Source organism: Mastigoproctus giganteus, chromosome 5, assembly GCF_048544385.1.
Source record: "Mastigoproctus giganteus isolate SK-2022 chromosome 5, ASM4854438v1, whole genome shotgun sequence".
Classification (NCBI taxonomy): Eukaryota; Metazoa; Arthropoda; class Arachnida; order Uropygi; family Thelyphonidae; genus Mastigoproctus; species Mastigoproctus giganteus.
The window spans coordinates 170959487-170977500 of NC_143579.1; the positions used below are offsets into that span (position 1 = coordinate 170959487).

The 18014-nt window shown below is 37.3% G+C and overlaps 1 protein-coding gene across 1 annotated transcript in view; it reads right to left on the reverse strand.

Moving 5' to 3' along the window:
- Positions 1-18014, reverse strand: part of LOC150085841 (ankyrin repeat domain-containing protein 27-like) — a 289235-nt gene that overhangs the window by 110412 nt on the left and 160809 nt on the right. The window contains exons 9-11 of the mRNA XM_090373518.1: positions 14602-14758; positions 1260-1336; positions 980-1145 (exon numbers count right to left, since the gene is read on the reverse strand). Of these exons, the coding sequence (XP_090229644.1) occupies positions 980-1145; positions 1260-1336; positions 14602-14758 (400 nt within the window). The remainder of the gene's footprint in view (positions 1-979; positions 1146-1259; positions 1337-14601; positions 14759-18014) is intronic.

Below are 18014 nucleotides of genomic sequence, written 5' to 3' on the forward strand. Positions count from 1 at the left end.
TATCTACTTTTAATTTCTTACGAATATCTAAATTTCTTTGGTGGTCTAGTCCTGTAAAGCCTAATAGTCTTAAAAATCTCATTTGTGCTGCTTCTACTTTTTTTCCCTTCATAACAAAATTAATTTCTAATTTTTATTTTTTACAATTCAAAATTATAAGAGTACCTTTTACTCTTTGCTTAATCCTCTATTTCACATGAATCTTTAACATTTATTGTAGAAAACTTTAAATAATAATTACCTTTAAATTTTTATTTTTTGGTGTAGTTCTTGTTAATTATAAATTCAAATGATTTTAATTCTTTTAGAATTGGTTGTTTTTCTTTTATTTTTATATTCATGAATATATTAATTCTAATTCTATTAAAATGTTTGTAAAATGGCAAATTAAGGCTGATTTTGACATGTTCATTTCACAAACCACATAATTACAAAGTGAGAGAATTTAGATACCTTGGAGTTTCTATTAACATTTCTCTGCACTATGTATATAGGATGTTCCGAGAAATAGCCAATAGAAGGTTGATAATTGGGTGATTTTGAGTCAAAAATATTATATGAACACGTATCTTATTCTCTTTAGATACGTTACAGAGGTATGAGAATTTAAAGTTAAATACATGGTTGCTGCTGCTGTAAAGTGCACTGCACATTTCCAAAAAAATACTTTGTTGCCTTTCAAATACATTAAGCATTTCAATGTAGGTAAGTAGCAATAACCACATTTTAACACAAAAATTCTGCTGTTTGTGGTTTTTGCTGAATTCCTGCAATTTCATTTAGCCACATTTCAGCAACACCAAGCATAACATTAAATTCTCTTAGTTTTGTGTTGCTTAATGAATGGGGTACATGTTCATATAACATTTAAAATTTTTTTTTATTTTATCTCAAAAAATTGTGCAATCAAGATCAATCAAATATGTGGAAAACTGGATGAGTCTTGGAATAGAAAGGAGAGGATTTTATTATTACTTACTGCATTAGGCATAGGACAACAGAAGTGGCTTCTAAGACCTAGTTGATCAGGTGTTAACCCTAGATTGTACAAATCCTGCAGTCTATCAGTTAGAGCTTTATCCTCAAAAGAACACTTTTCTTTTACTGGAGGATATATTTTCTGATGCACACAGTTCATTATATAACTGAAAAAAGGGAACCACTAAATATCAATAAATATATTGTATAATTGGTATAAAAGGTTAATAATCACATCAAAATACATTTAACATTAGCATAAAATTAAACAGTCAACTTACCATTCCAGACAAAGGGATATCTGAATTGCAAATGGTTCATATGGATCTAGAGGAGGATTAAAAGACTCCAAAAACGCCTATAATAAGAAAATATCTTAAGATCTGAAAGGTAACTAAAGGTCACTATCATTAGATCAACCTACATCAGCATCACAAGAAAAATGTGCATTTTTTTCTAATGTGTTTTGTATATCTCATAACATGAACGCTAAATCACTATAAATGCACGTAAAATTCTAAACAGAAATAGTTTGAGAAAATAATGATACTCAGCATTTCATTTTTATTATTATTATATTATTTTCCCTGATTGGGGGAGTTCCACCCTGTGACAGGTATTGCTACCAATTACACAGGGTGGTTGTTATGTCTGGTGTTACTGTTGGCCAAGGTACTTTCTTACTACCCTACAGGTGTTCCGGATTGCGACTTTCTGGAGTTCCTTGTAGATGTCCTCTGGGAGACCTATTGCTGCTAGGCTGTTATGTAGGGTCTTTGTCATGCCAGTGGTTGACATGATGATCAGGATGGTCATTACTTGCACATGCTACATCTCCTGCCTTGGTTCATGTACTTCCTGATCTTTTCATCATGGCTTTTCTGGAGATTGCCGGTGTTGGGCACCGCTTTGTCAATCAGATAGGTAGCCTTTTCCCTTCTTGTCAACAAGGATTATGTCTGGTCTGTTATGTGGGATTCTCTTGTCTTGTCTGTTATTATGGCACAATCCCAGTACAGCTTGTGGAGGGGTCTCAAGAACTGCCTGGGGTTCATACTTGTAATACGGTACACTTTCTTCGATCAACTGGTATTTGCTTCCCAGACAAATACCAGTTGATCGGAGTTGCTGATGTACTATCCTCGCTACCTGATCATGTCTACAAGTGTAACCAGTCTGGGTGATCACCTTGCATCCTGCAGTGATGTGTTGGATAATTTCTCAGGCCAGATGGCATCATCGACATGTATCATCTGACACTCCTGGCTCCTTTTTTTTTTCTATTTTCTATAGTTTCTGGTGTTGATTAACTGGTCTTGGATGGTGAGCATGAATTCTTCAGTCTCAGGGAAGAGCATCCGACTCATGAGCCATGTGTTGGAAGCCATTTTATCTATGTGACCTTGATGGAGGTCATTGTAGTGTCTCCCATGGAGTGTCTTCTTTGCACATTTTTCTAGCTTTGTTTGTGATGTCTGGGTGGGAGGGAACTCCTCGCTTATGTTGAGTGGGGTGTACTGCTTCCTTATCTTCCTTATGTTCTGGTAGAGTGCTGCTGCATTTTTCTGGAAGTAATCCTTAGGATTAGCTATTGCTGTTTTCTGTTTCTTGATAAGGCCTATCAGTTTCCTTCCTCCCTCTCTATTTCTGAACCATTATCAGTCTCTCCACGGCTGACTTTGGTTGTTGAAGGCTCTTGATCATCATTGTCCTTGTCTTTCTCACGATATCCTCCAGCTCAGTGTTTGTCCGATCTATGATCCCGAAAGAGTATGTTAGTACTGGGACTGCATAGGTGTTTATGGCTTTAACTGTGTTCCCTCCATTCAGCTTTGCTTTCAGCAGGCTTCTGAGTCTATGATGCCATTTTTTGGTCAGGCAGGCTTCGATTTCCTTGTGCCTAAACTGCTGAGCCTGCATCATCCCCAGGTATTTGCAAGTCTCTCCCTCTCTCATGGCTTCGATCTCTTTACCAGTATGCAGTTGGTAGTTTCGGATAAATTTCTCCTGATCCAATCAGTGGGTCTTGCATCTGTCTAGACCAAATTCCATCCTGATATCATTGCTGAAATCTTTGGTGAGCTGGAGTTGCTTCTCGGTTGCCATGTAGAGCTTGATGTCATCCATGTACATCAGTCAGGTGAGGGTGTACAGGTTTTTCCTTCTTTCTTTGAGGTTATATCCATACTTGTTGCTGTTGAGCATGGTGGATAGCAGGTTGAGTGCTAGACAGAGACACAGTGGGCTCAGGGTATCTCCCAGAATGATTCCTCTCCTGATGGGGATCAGTCTTGTTATGATGTTCTCTACTTTAATGGTGGTACTACAATTCACCATAGTTGCTTCTAGGAAGTTTGTCACTGTCTGATTTTTTAACTCTTCAGTGTCTGTATTAGCCAGCTATGAGGCACAGAGTCAAAGGCCTTGTGGTAATCGAATGAGGCTGTGTACAGGTGCGGCACTTCTTGTAGGCTTGCTCTATAACTGCAGCATCTACAGTTAATTGCTCCTTGTATCCTTTGCTCATCTGCTTGCATCTTTTCTGCTGTTTGGCATTATGTTATTTAGCAAGTTGTTAGTTTTCAGGAACCACACTTGACTGCCTGTGAACCATTTTTTTTTCCAGTACTTTGCCTAAACAATTAGTCAGTGAAATTGGCCTATAGTTATGTGGAAAGGTATAATCCTTTCCGGGCTTTGGGAAGGCTAGAACTATTGAGTGACACCAGCAGATCGGGTATGCCTTTTCTAAGAATATTCGGTTGCAATATTCTTTTTGCTCTGTTGTTCAGTTGTTCTAACATTATATAGCATTTCCCAACTGGACCAGCAGCACTATTGGATGTTTTATTGAGCATTTCTATAGTTCTGTTAATGTGAATAGCTGATTATATGGGTGTGAAATTATCTTGGAAAAAATTAATCTTATGCTGCAATGCAGTTTCTTTAATTCATTGAAAGGCTGGTTTGTAGGTGGCTAATTGCTGTATACTGGAAAATGATTCCGCTAAGGCATTTACTATTTCTCCCGGTGATGACAACTCCTTCCCTTCCCAGTTTAGTATTGTAGATGGGGACTGAACATATTTGCCAGTAAGCATTTGTATTTTCCTCCAGATAATTCTGCTGTCCATGTCTTTATTTATACTTGTGGAAAAGCTAATCAAGGCATCTTTCTTTGCTTTTTTTCTTATTTGGTGGAACTTGACTTTCAGTCTTTTAAAGTTAATTAGAACCCTTCCCCATCTCTTCCATCATGCAGTATGACTGATGACTTTTGAGGTTATGTTGTTGTTGTTTGTTATTTGATTTTTAGGAGCATTAGCAACTAAGGCCATATTGCTCCAGGATATGCGGTGGTCATTCCCTGACCTTCCCACATCCTCCGTATTTGGTGGTGACGGGCTTGAACCCCGGTCTAATCAAGAAGCGTGTGCTTCGCACTGCTGTTCCTTCCACCTGGCTACGGAGGTGCCACTTTTGAGGTTATGATGAACATCATAGTGAGATCCAATCTTCCTTACATTTTGAGGATACAGCTCTAAAACAGTGTTTGCAGGCCGGCCGCTAGATCGAACCTATTCGTAACTCTTTAGGAGGCTTCCAGATCATATTGCTACCTCTACTCTGCCAGATAGTGACTGGAGGGAGTCCGAGTAGTGTGCATGTGGGGGGCATTGTCGAGGCCATGTTATGTCAAGGATCTGGGTATATTCTTACCGTGTGTATGCCATATCCAAAAATTATATTACTTCATACAGCATGTCCCCCCCCCACACTTTTTCTTACTATTGAATACGCCTCCGTAGCCAAGTGGTCAGGAGCGGGAGTGCAGTGGCACACGCTCTTTGAGTAAACCGGGTTCAAGCCCCTGACTGCTAAATACGGTCGATCTGCCAACCCGCACTGGACCAGCGTGGCAGATTATGGTCCATTTCCCTCAGCATGAATTGTTGAGGAGGCTTCCATCCTGCAGTGGGTTGATAATGGCTGCAATTTACTTTTTTTTTTTTTTTTTACACCACGAATTGTCAAACTAATAGAATAAGCTAATCTGCGAAAAGATCTAAACCTCCCAAACACTTCCTAGTTCATTTCACAAATATACGTGGTCTCAAATCTAATCTCAACGATGTCCATTTCCACTTTCAGTCTGCCAAACCCCATGTGCTTTTTATGACAGAATCTCAGTTATCGGTTGATTCAACTACTGCTAATCTCAGTTGCACAAATTATTCGCTGTATGATTCCTTTCGCCTCAAAGGTGGTACTTGTGCATATGTCCATTCCGATATTCCCTATCAGAGACTTGGTAATTTGGAATCTCCTCTCTTCGATCTTCTCTGGCTTAAAATCTCTCTACCTCAGTGTGTCAAATTCATCTGTTGTCTCTACTGTTCTCCCAACTCCACTAATCACTTGGAGTTCTTTGACTTCCTCTCTTTGCAACTTGACTTTCTCCAGTCCAACTTTCCTAACAGTGAGGTAGTTTTCCTTGGTGATTTTAATGTTCACAACTCCAGCTGGCTTCCGTTTTCTATTCACACTGACCCAGCAGGTCGAGATGCTGAGGCTTTTCCAATTACTAATGCCTTTGCACAAATTGTTCATTTACCTACAAGAATACCGGACAATCCTAACCTTACAGCCAATACGCTTGATCTTTTTCTGACAAACAACCCTTCTAAGTACACAGTCGAAATGAGAGGTCCTTTAGGCACCTCAGATCACAACTTGTGATTGTCTCTTCTCCAATGGAGCCTTGGGTTTCTTGGCATTACAAGAATGCAAAATGGGATGACCTGCAAGATTTCTTTTCTTCTTTTCTTGGTCGGATTACTGTTTCAAAACTTCTAATGTCAATGTTTGCTCAGATTGTGTCAGTAAAATTATCCTTTAAGAAATGCAATCCTTTATTCCACACTCCACTTTAAAATCTCGTCCTTTATCTAAACCTTGGTTTTCCAACAAATGTACTAAGGTTGTTCAAGAGAAGAATGTTGCATATCGTAATTGGCTTCTTTCTAATTCTTCAGTTTCATTTTCTGCCTACACCAAAGCTCGCAACAATTGTAAAGCAGTTATTAATCAGTCCAAACTAGAGTTTGAACAGGCTAAGAGTAGAAAACTTGCTTCTTGCCCTAATGGTAGCCGAGCATTCTGGTCTGTTGCCAAAGCTATTGGACGCAACTTTTGCCCATCTTTACTCCCACCTCTGTCAAAACCAGATGGTTCTGTTGTCACTTCAGCCAAGGATAAAGCTAACCTGTTAGCATCCCATTTTTCTTCCAACTCATGTACTAATGATCTTGGTAAAACACCTCCCACCATTCCCAACACACTCCATTCAATGCCTCCTGTGGTCTTCTGTCAAAAGGATGTCAGAAGAATATTTTGACGAATCTTGATGCTACGAGAGCTCAAGGTCCTGATGATATTTCTCCGCTTGTTCTCAAAACCTGTGCTCCAGAACTTACTCCTGCTCTTTGCTGCCTTTTTGCACTTTCTTATTCCAAAGGTGTTTTTCCTTCTGCTTCTAAATTTGCTCATATCCAGACAGTTCCTAAAAAGGGTGACAAATCCCTCCCATCCAATTATTATCCCATTTCAATTACTTCTACTCTTTCTAAAGTAATGGAGAAATCAATTAACTGCCAACTCTTAAACTACCTAGAAACCTTCCGTCTGATCAACAATCGCCAGTATGGGTTCCGTCAGTGTCGATCCACTGGTGATATTCTGGCTTATGTTACCCATTTATGGACAAATTCAATGGAAAAGTTCTGTGTTGTTTATTTGTTATTTAGGAGCATTAGCAATTAAGGCCATATTGCTCCGGGGATATGCAGTGGTCATTCCCTGAAATTTCTGCATTCTCCATATTTGGTGGTCATGGACTCAAACCCCGGTCTAATCAAGAAGTGTGTGCACTGCTGTTCCTGCCCACCTGGCTAGGGAGGCACCAAGGAAAAGTTCGGTAAAACACAAGCAGTTACTCTTGACATCTCAAAGGCTTTCGATTATTTGGCATAAAAGTCTTCTAAACAAGCTTCTTCCATCTTATGGTTGTGCAACTGTTTTTTGTAATTTATTATCCAGTTTTCTCTCTGATCGCTTACTGAGGGTAATGGTAGATGGCTCTCTGTCTTCTAACTTCTCCATTAATGCTGGTGTCCCCGAAGGTTCAGTTTTTCCCCCCACTCTTTTCCTCTTGTATATTAATGACCTTCTTCCATTGACTGAAATCCTATCCATAGTTTTGCCAATGATAGCACATTGCATTCCACTTTCCACTTTGAGAAACCTTGCCCTGCTCAATCAGCTTCAATTTCTTGAATATCTGCTACCAGTTCCTTAAATGCCAATCTCCAGGTAATTCTCCAGTGGGGCAAAGACAACTTAGTTGATTTCAACCCTTCTAAATGTCTTGTCTTATATCTCGCAAAAAGGATTCTTCTGCTCCTATGCTTATCTTTGGTGACACTCCGATTTCTAGGCAAAATGATATATCTCTTTTGGGGATTACCCTGACTTCTAATCTCTCTTGGCACAAGCACATTACAAATACTGCTTCCTCTACATCTAAAAAACTTGGTTTTCTTTCGCTCTAGGCCTTACTTTTCTTTCAAACCGCAAATCCGCCCTACCATGGAATATTGTTCCCACATCTGGGGTGGTGCCCCCAAAATCTCTCTTAGGCTTCTAGATTCCATTCAGAAGATTGAGTTAGGTTAATTAATGACTCCTCTCTAACTGTCTCTCTCTCTCCACTCGCTGTCTCATAGACGTACTGTTTCTTCTGCATGCCTTTTCTACAGATACTTCCATGGGCACTGTTATTCTGAATTGGCTTCTATTATTCCCGCTCTCTCTTTCAAAACAGTCCGAACACGTGCTGCGACCAGCCAACATTCATTTACTGTTCAACTTCAAACTCACAGAACCAACTTTTCATCTTCCTCGTTTATTCATTCAACTGCTGCTTTCTGGAACAACCTTCCTTCATACGTATTTCCTGAAAATTATATTCTACAGAAGTTCAAGTCTAATATCAACAAATATCTTCTTTCATCTTCTTAACCTCCAACCCAAGCACAGTACCAAGTACTATAGGTTCTAATATCTCTTGTGTTTGGGGTTTTCATAAAAAAAAAAAAAAAGTTGTGGGATATTTACGAAATAAATTCCAAGCTCTATTTTTATCCTGTTTAGTGTGTGTGTGTGTGTGTGTGTGTGTGTGTGTGTGTGTGTGTGTGTGTGTGTATACAATCTTGATTTCACCAGTTATTGCTGTTTCTGTTTCCCCAGTAAAGATTTTGTATTGCAGAGGTAGCAGCTTGTAATATTTAATTAGTTACATGTTCTGTGACATTGTCTATGGATTGGGATTGGATTAATTTATTATCTACCTGGACACGAGATGCATATTCATTGCAGTATGCCCTACAAAATTTCCAAGCATATTCATTCCAGTATGCCCTACAAAATTTGAAAGTGAGTTTGCCCGTACTTGCAGAGAATCGGAAGGTGATCACTGTTTAGTGGATTTTCAAGAACAGACCATTCCATAAAACTATATATGGAGGAATAACAGATTGCAGGTCTAGTGCACTTGTGGATCCTGTCAAAAAATTAATATATGTAGGTTCACCAGTGTTCAAAAGGGTAAGTTGATAAGAATCAAGAAAGGATTCTATTAACTTGCCTCTCTTGTCAATTGTTGGAAATCTCCACATCGGGTGATGAGCATTAAAGTCTCCAAGTAAGCAGAAAAAAGATGGTAGCTGTTTTTGATGTTCCAGGTCATCTGAAGAAAATGAGAAATTAGGAGGAATATATATAGATGCTATTGTAAGAGTGATGTCAATTTCAATGCTCACATTTCTTATAAGGATTGCCACTCCTCTACGGGCTGGCGAGCCAATATTTCTATAAAGATAGTGTAATTTTTTATGGTAGGACACACTTGTGAATTTAAATAAGTTTCCTATAAGGATATGCCTGCTGGATTGTAGCGGTGGATGAGATCATGTAAATCGTCTTTTATACTGCAAAAGCCTCTACAATCCATTGAAGGATTCTTTCCATTAAGCGGTTTTGTTGGTTGTTGTTGTTTCTGACTGTTTTTTTGTTGCGACTGTTTGCATTGATCCAATTTTGCTTTGTCTTTCTTTGGAAAGTAGGGACATGTTATGTCCAGCTCATCAATTACATGAAGTTCTAATATGGCATCATCTGAATCATTGTGCTGGTCAATATCCATTCTGGTTGAATTTGGTGGTTTCAGTACCATGGTTTCTTTCACTTTTGGTTTTGCTGTTGGGGGTACATTGGCTGGAATGAAAATTGGGGTATTACAGGCTTGTTCAGTTTTTTGTTGTAAAGGACACTGTTTGAACATGCCCAATTAGCGATAGACATATTTGGGGGAACGGTAACATCTATTGGTATGCCTATTGACTGGAATTGTTTAGCAGCCATTGCATATGTACCTTTTGGATCTGTTTTCAGTATTTTCCTTCTCACCTCTGAATATGTCACTTTATTCTCAACTTTATATTTCTGGATTTTTTTTTGTTGCTTCCATAGTTTGCATATTTTGGAGAAAGCTGGGTGATTACCCTTACAGTTTGGGCAAAGAGAAGTGGTAGCAGTGCATTCAGTTTGATTGTGCTCCTTCAATCCACAATTTGGACATATTGCCTCACCTCAACATGCAGTTTGGGAGTGTCCATATTTTTGGCACTTGTAGCACCTATGTTCCGGATATAAGGATGGACATGACAATGGAGATAGCCTGCTTTAGCAGATGATGGTAGAATGGGAGAGCTGAAAGTGAGAATTATGCTCCTAGTGGAAACAAGAACAATATCTTTTAGAGTCATAATTCTCCTTGCCTGGATGACTTTTTGTTCACATAGCTCTTGAACTATCTCCTCCTCTGATACAGTTAATAAGTCCCATTCTGCGATTACTCCCTTCAAGGAGTTTAGGGTGGCATGGGGAGTAACATTTATTGGTTGCCCGCTAAAAGTAGTCATGTTTAATAACTTTTCAGAATGCTGGGATTCCATGGTCTCTACCAAAAGATCCCCAGATTGGAGCTTTACTGTTTTTGGTGAACCTGCAGCAGATGCACTCATTTTTGCATGAGGAATGTGGATAGTTTACTCAGAGGCAGCTCTGATAGAGAGTGCAGTATGAGAAATGCTGGTAATTCCTCTTAAGGATTGAGAATAGTCATTTTCTAGTCTTGAGCTCGATGGCTCTAAAGGTGAAAATGAACTGTTTTCTATCTTTGCTCCTTTCAGCTCTGGGAGAGTGGATTCCTTCTCCCAGGTTACAGGCCCACCACGGGGAGGCAGGAGCAGCCCCTAGAGTGACCAAGCGGTGTAAAAGTTAGTTTAATGGAAAACAGAAAGATGGTTTTCCTTTCTGTAACTTAGTTACAGTTCATTATACTAAATTAACAATTAATTAATGGGAACGTAAGAAACCTTACAAATGAATAAAACTGTAGCTTTGAGAAAAATGCTCTAGAAATCACTCTCAGGAAATCGCTTGATCACTATAATGCTTGGCACCCGGAGCCGCAACGTGAGGGAGCAATACCCTTGATCTGATTATCAGCAATGATTATTCATGCATTAAGAATCTGCAGATAAAAGAATGACTAGGGGGCAGTGATCACAGTGTATTGATGTGGGATTTATTTAAAGATGTAACTACCATCAAGGATAAAGGGAAGGGTAATGCTTCCACAAAGATGAACAGTAGTCTCAGACAATTTTTGAATTCTAATACAGTGAGACCAACTGATGATATTACTATTGGCAAATTCTAAATGGGAAGCATTCAAGGCATTAATCATAGAAACTACTAGGATTTTCATACCTACTAAGAAATACTGTTCAAGGTTTAGGCCTAAATGGATATCAGACAAACTAAAGAGACTCGTGGCAGAGAAGAAAAATGCATGGGATGCATATAAATTATCAGATGACACAGGGCTATGGTGGATATAAATAAGTCTGTAATCAAGTCACAGAGGAGGTTAGGCAAGCGAAGGCAGATTACAAGAAACCTGTGGCAAAGGATGTAGAAAAAAACTGCAAAGACCTCTTTACTTATATAAACACTAGAATGGAATGGGAAGAATCAGATTGGTCCACTTCATATCGATGGTTCAACTAATGATGATCCTGCTCAGGTTGCTGACAAACTGAATGAGCATTTTGCATCTACATTCACACATGGGGAATTCTTTAGGGAAGGGGATGCTGGAAATTTATCAAACGAACTGGGAGCTAAATGATTTTGTATTAACTGAGAAGAAAGTGAAAGAAAAATTGTTGAAGTTAAACATAAGACAAGGATCTGGGGTGGATGGAATCTATCCACTTATATTAAGGGAGGGCAGTGAAGGAAGTAAGAAAACCTGTACCCATTTTTAATGAGAGCATCCTTGGATTCAGGGGAGGTCCCTATGGACTGTAGACGTGTGAATGATTCCCAATCCACAAAGGGAGATCAAAAAGTGAGATGAGTAATTACAAACCTGTTAGTTTAGCTTGTCTTCCAGGAAAAATAATGGAATCACTGGTTAAAGAAGTAATGCAGTATCATATAAGCAAGGCTGCAATTATAATTCAGACAAAGCATGGATTTGTTAAGGGGAAACCTTGTCTGAACAATTTGATTGGGTACTACAATATGATCACAAAAGAACTGGATGCAAAAAATAATTTTGATATCACATACTTGAATTTCAGGAAAGCTTTTGATACTGTTATATATAAAATACTGCTGAACAAACTGAAGCAGTGTGGCATTAAGGGCAAGTTGCTGCTATGGATAAAGGGATGGTTGAGTGGTAGAAGACAAAAGTGGTTCAATGGCACTACTCTTCATGGACTAATGTTATTAGTGGAGTTCACCAGGGTTCAGTTTTAGACTCATTGTTGTTTTCTATATTTATCAATGATATTAATGAAGACATATCAGGCTTAATGACCAAGTTTGCAGATCAGATGATACAAAAGTTGGCAGGGTGGTTATTGACAGTAATAATGGTATGATACTACAACAGAATCTAGAAAAGTTAGGCAGATGGGATGAGAAATAGCAATTTTAGTTTAACACATTGATAAAATGCAAAGTACTATATATATATGATTAGTAGTAACCACAGAGTGATGTACCAACTATGTGGTACTACACTCAGCACGGTGTAAAAATTAAAAAAATGACTTTGAGGTAATTGTTCAGTGAAATATGAAGTTCTCTGAGCAGTGCAGACAGGTTGCCAGGACAGTTCATGGGTTTTTTACAATGATATACAGGAATTTTGCTAGCAAGAATAAGGATATGATCATCCCATTGTATAAGGCAATGGTCAGGCTGCATACAGATCTGGAGGCCTCGTTTTATGAAGGATACAGAGTTACTGGAATGAGTATAGAGAAGGGCAATGAGATTGGTCAGGAAACAACCAGGTGCATTTACTAGGAAAGGCTTCAGTTCTGTAAATTGCAGCATCTGGAGACTAGGCACCTGCAAGGTGATCTGATTAAGGTGTTTAATGTTTCGAATGGATTGAGCAAGCTCAATGCTGATGGGATTCTACTTCTTTCTCAGAATACACACGAGAAGGCATAAATTCAAACTGTAGAAGGAAGGTTTCAGAATAGATGTGTAGAAGTTTGCCATTAGCCAGCAGGTGGGTAATTGTTGGAACAAACTATCTGTTGTTGTGGAAGTTGATAGCTTAAATAAATTCGATGAAGATCTAGACAAATTATTGGAGGGAATGGATAGGGGGAATGGAAAGGGGTTTTTTTTTTTTTTTTTTTTGGCTGATGCTGTATTAGCTTGCTTTCTTGCATCATTTACCATTACTACTGCTAATGCTAAATGTAAAGTTTTGCACCTAAATGGAAAGTTACTTCTAAACTGGGGAAGAGAAGTCAAAAGGGTTCAGGATTAAAATGCCTTAGAAGTTATGATTCAACCAAATATTAAATTTATCATGCAATGTAAAGAAGTGGTTATGAAAGCACAATATGCTGTCCAGACTTATTCAAACTTTTGCAAGTAAGAAGAAGGATGTCATTATTGTCATAACATGATAGTAAGATCACTGGATTACTGAACTCAGGTCTAGAGACCACATCTGAAAAACAGGTGTAGAGCTTCTAGAGATGGTTCAAAGAAAACTGACCACACTAAAGAGTATCATTAATATTTAAATGATAAACAGTCTAGAACAGGGTTTCCCAAAGTGTGGTCTGCAGCCTGGTACTGGTCCGCAAAAAGAAAATACCGGTCCGCGAACAACTTATTTGAAATATATCTACATAAAACTATAAGAAAATTTCCTGAAAAAATGAAAATGTAATAAAATACCAAATGATTAGCTATTTTGACAGGGTCACTCATGAGCTGGATTTAGGGAATAAGTTCGACACTTTTTGTTTGGATTTCAGCAAAGCATTTGATGCAGTCCCACATGAGCAGTTACTTTATAAGTTGAAAAAAAAAAAAAAAAAAAGGTTGGAATCACAGGAAAAATCATTAGATAGATAGCAGGATTGCTTCAGGGAAGGAGGCAGAAGTTGTGGTAAATGATTATTCCTAAGATTGGGTTGATACAAGAAGTGGAGGTTCCCCAAGGATCAGTATTGAGACCTTTGTGTTTTTTTTTTTTGATTTTATTAAATGACATCGATGAAGGGATAGAACTTCTATCCCTTCTTGTAGACAGGTTGCAAGACTTCGAATATGTGGGTTGCAAAGCTTAGAAACTAGGCACCTCAGAGGAAACTTGATTGCGGTGTTTAAGACTGAGCAGCAAATGTAAAATGAATGAGGATGAAATTTTCAGGGTCACAAATGATTCTAGAACTAGGAGCTTAAATTAAATTTAGTGGGGGGGGGAGAGTTTAGACTGGATGCAAGAAGGAAGTTTTATTTTAGCCAGCGAGTTATAAATTACTGGAATAATTTAATTTTTTTTTTTGGCTGGTGCAGCATAAGCCTTAGGCTTCCTTGCACCATATGGCCATTAGTAATACCAATGTTTGAAAGCATGAAATGTGTATGTTGCCAGTGAAATTTAATTCAAGTCCCAAAGGATTTTAGAAAATCTCCTGCCATCTTCCTTTTTTTCCAACAAAAATTATGAAATCTGCTTTCCAACAGCAAGAGGTTGGCAGACATACTAACTTTATTTTAATTTTTAGCACCTATATTTTCACTGAATCTATTTCGGGAATGAATGCAGTGATGCACTTACCTTCTTTCAAGAAGTTATATACTTCTACATAACTCCTCCTTTCAAGATTTAAATATATTTGTAGCAGTACATATAGACATAATTTACACTCATGTTTATGAAGGAGTGAACAGGGCCTGTAATTTGAATGAAAAAAGAATACAGCACTGAACCACAGAACAGCTTGTAAGTTATGTAACTAGCCACGGACACTGATTGGTGAAGTGAAAGAGAATCAACAAGTGCACTGTTAAATAAAACTGAACGTAATACTATTACATTACCATTATTACTAGATTAAAAAAAAAACAACCCAATATATAATTTTCCAGGATGTATATAAAAAATACCTGTAATCCCCAGTTTATCATATCTTGAAGTTTATTTGCTGCATCATGCAAATACTGTGGAAGAACAATATAACTACAATTAAACAGTTTGATTTTTTTGTCCAGTTCTACTAAAACCCCTTGACAATGAGGAATGCTCTGCAAAAATCCCTTGCATCTGAAAGAGAAAAATACATATATATACTTATATTTGAATAATGTTTGAAATAATTGAAAACTGAACCTTACATAAAAAGGGGGGGAAAGCATACATCAGAGGCAGCAAAAAGCATTTTCCTCTACATGACGCTTGATGTAAACTTAAGAATAATGATTAAAATAAAAATAATAAAAATAAATAAAAATGGCAGCAGCATGGCAAGACAGAAGAGCAAAAATTGTGAAATTATACGTATAATTTCACAAATTTCGCTCTTCTATCTTGCCATGCTGCTGGAATTTTTATTTATTTTTATTATTTTTATTTTAATCATTATGCTTAAGTTTAGTTACATTTAAATAAGACATAATTATTATATAAAGTACATTCATTTGTAATATTAGCAAGTTCAAAATTGAGCTTAGATTGATTAACAACTGTTTTACAATTGTTGTGAGCTTTAGTGTAAGCAGAAAATGAAGCTGAAAATTTGGAATCAAGTTATTTGCAATATTCTACATCCTGAACAGCATCAACAGGTTTATTGGAAAACCAAGGTTTTGGAATATGGAATAAAAAATTTCATCCCAACAACAATAATTTCACTTACACAATCCAAGCAAACCCTGGGATCTGAAAATTTAAAATAATAATCAAATTAAGGAAAAGAGAAAAAGAAATCATGCAGATCATTCAAGTTCACACTCTTGTAATGTCAAACAACACAATGCTGAGAATAGCCATGAGAGAGAGAGAGGAGGGAGTTTTGTTGGAGAACAGACGTTATAATGTTGTGATTTGAAGTGTGCCCAGACCACTAACATAGACAGTTTACTTTGGAGTCCAGTAGTTGAGTGGTCAGGAATGGGAGTGCAGTAGCACACGTTCCTTAAGTAGACTGGGGTTCAAGTCCCTGACTGCTAAATACGGTCAATCTGCCAACTCGCACTGGACCAGCATGGCAGATTATGGTCCATTTCCCTCAACATGAATTGTTGAGGAGGCTATATATAAATTATATATATATGGAATATTCTATACATGGATAAAATAAATTAATGTGGTTAGGATTATCTAGTATTCTGGTCAGTAAATGAACAAGCTGAGTGAAGTCATTAGTAATTGCAGGTGTGTTGGTTACATGGCCAGCTGGATCTGTGTAACTAGAAAACTGAAGACAACTGGAGTTGTGAACATTAAAATTGCATCACCAAGAAAAATTAATTCACTGTTATGAAAGTTATGTTGTTGTTATTTGGTTTTTAGGAGCATTTACAACTAAGGCCATATTGCCCCGGGGACATGCAGTGGTCATCCCCTAACCTTTCCGCATCCTCCATATTTGGTGGTTGTGGGCTCGAGAGATTTTAAGCAAAAAGAAATTAAAAGGAGGAGATTAAATTAGGAAGTCTCTGGCAAGAAATATCAGAGCAGATGAATGAACAAGTTGCACATTTGAAGCAAAAGGAACCAGAGAGCAAATAATAACTGACACTGTTCAATAAAGTTAAGTAAGGCTTGACAGATTATAGGTGGAAAATAGACATCACTGAGATTGGAAGTGAGATCATGTATATTTCATAAAATGAATGAGAAATGTTTTGAGAGGTTTACATCTTTTTGCTATTTATATATATTTATTACTATTTATTTATTATTATATTATATGATTTATAAATACTACTGATTTATATATTTATTATATATATAAAGTATAATAAATATATGAATTATTATATATAAATTATACATATGGAATATTCTATACATGGATAAAATAAAAGTAGATGGGGAGTGTGATGTATGAATTAATGAAATTTTTGGTTATAGCATACACAAAACAAGAAAATACCCAGCTCCTTGAAACAACATGGCATTGACAATGACTCCAGTCACCAGTTCATAAGAAGTAGAATGCTACAGAGTAGAGCCAGCAAGATAATACATTAGCTGATCTGGATGCCTCCTAGAGAATTACCAATAGGTTCAGTTCAGTGGACTATCTAGCAGCCAGACTGCAAAAACTGTTTTCCAGTTGTACCATAAGAATGTAATGAATATCAGATCTTGCCATGATGCATATCATAATCTTAAAAGACATCACTAAATCACTCCCATATGATACAATGGACAAATTAATGCATTAGTGACACAGAAAATACAATTTAGGTTTCCTCAAGTTACCCCATTAATGCATCCATAGAAATCACTGTGCAGGGTCAAAATGAGTAACCAGAAATAATTGTTCCACAGAATCTGTGGGACAATTATTTCTATTCTGTGAAATAGAATGTAATGTTACAAGGATGGGTTACATTCTTCTGGATCACATTATCAGACTTTTTCTTTTCTTTTTTTTTTCCCCACATATGTACTTCCTATAATAAAGTTTTATAAGCGTATGCAGTTATCAGTACTTCAACCAGCCTTACAATTGAAATAAAACAAACTGTTGCAGTAAAATAGGATGCAATTTGTAAAGACATAACAAATACAGTTCATTAACCCCAGGGGCTCACATCTGGTGAGTATGGGCTTGGCACACCCAGGGTCCTGAGCTGGATATCATCATTCTTCTCTTTCTTGGTGATTCCCTTCTACTTTTGACTCTCTCTCTCTCTCTCTCTCTCTCTCTCTCTCTCTCTCTCTCTCTCTCTCTCTCTCTCTCTCTCTCTCTCTCTCTCTCTCTCCCCCTCTCAGGGCAACTCAGGAATTTTTTTTTTTGGCTGGTGCAGCATAAGGCTCAGGCTTCCTTGCACCATATAGCTAATAATAATAATAATGCACACAAAAACGTTCATAACCCCTTCCCCCCACATGTGCATGTATGCACAAACACACAAGAAGAAACCAAAAGTGTATGGTAATTCTTGAAATGCTGTTTCATGTTTGATCAAAATTAATATTATATCACTGACTGGGATTTTTATCATTCAAGCATTTATGATAAACCGAGATAATAAGTGACTGATTTTGTACTTACCAGTACCACTTCCCTTACCATCTAGATAAAACGTTACCAAAACAATGCACCGACTTAGTACAATTAAAGTTTAAAATTGGTCAAATGAAAAAACTCACTTTTCTCTCCAGCAAACTATATTATATATTAATAATATCTGGCAATTATAAAAATGTACTTAGTTTAAATTCCAAATGTCTGAAAAATTTATACTTTTTTTTTTTTTTTTTTTTTTTTTTTTTGGCCGATGCTGTGCAATCTTTCTTTCTTGCATCATTTGCCCAAAATAATACTATTTGCCACATATTGCAA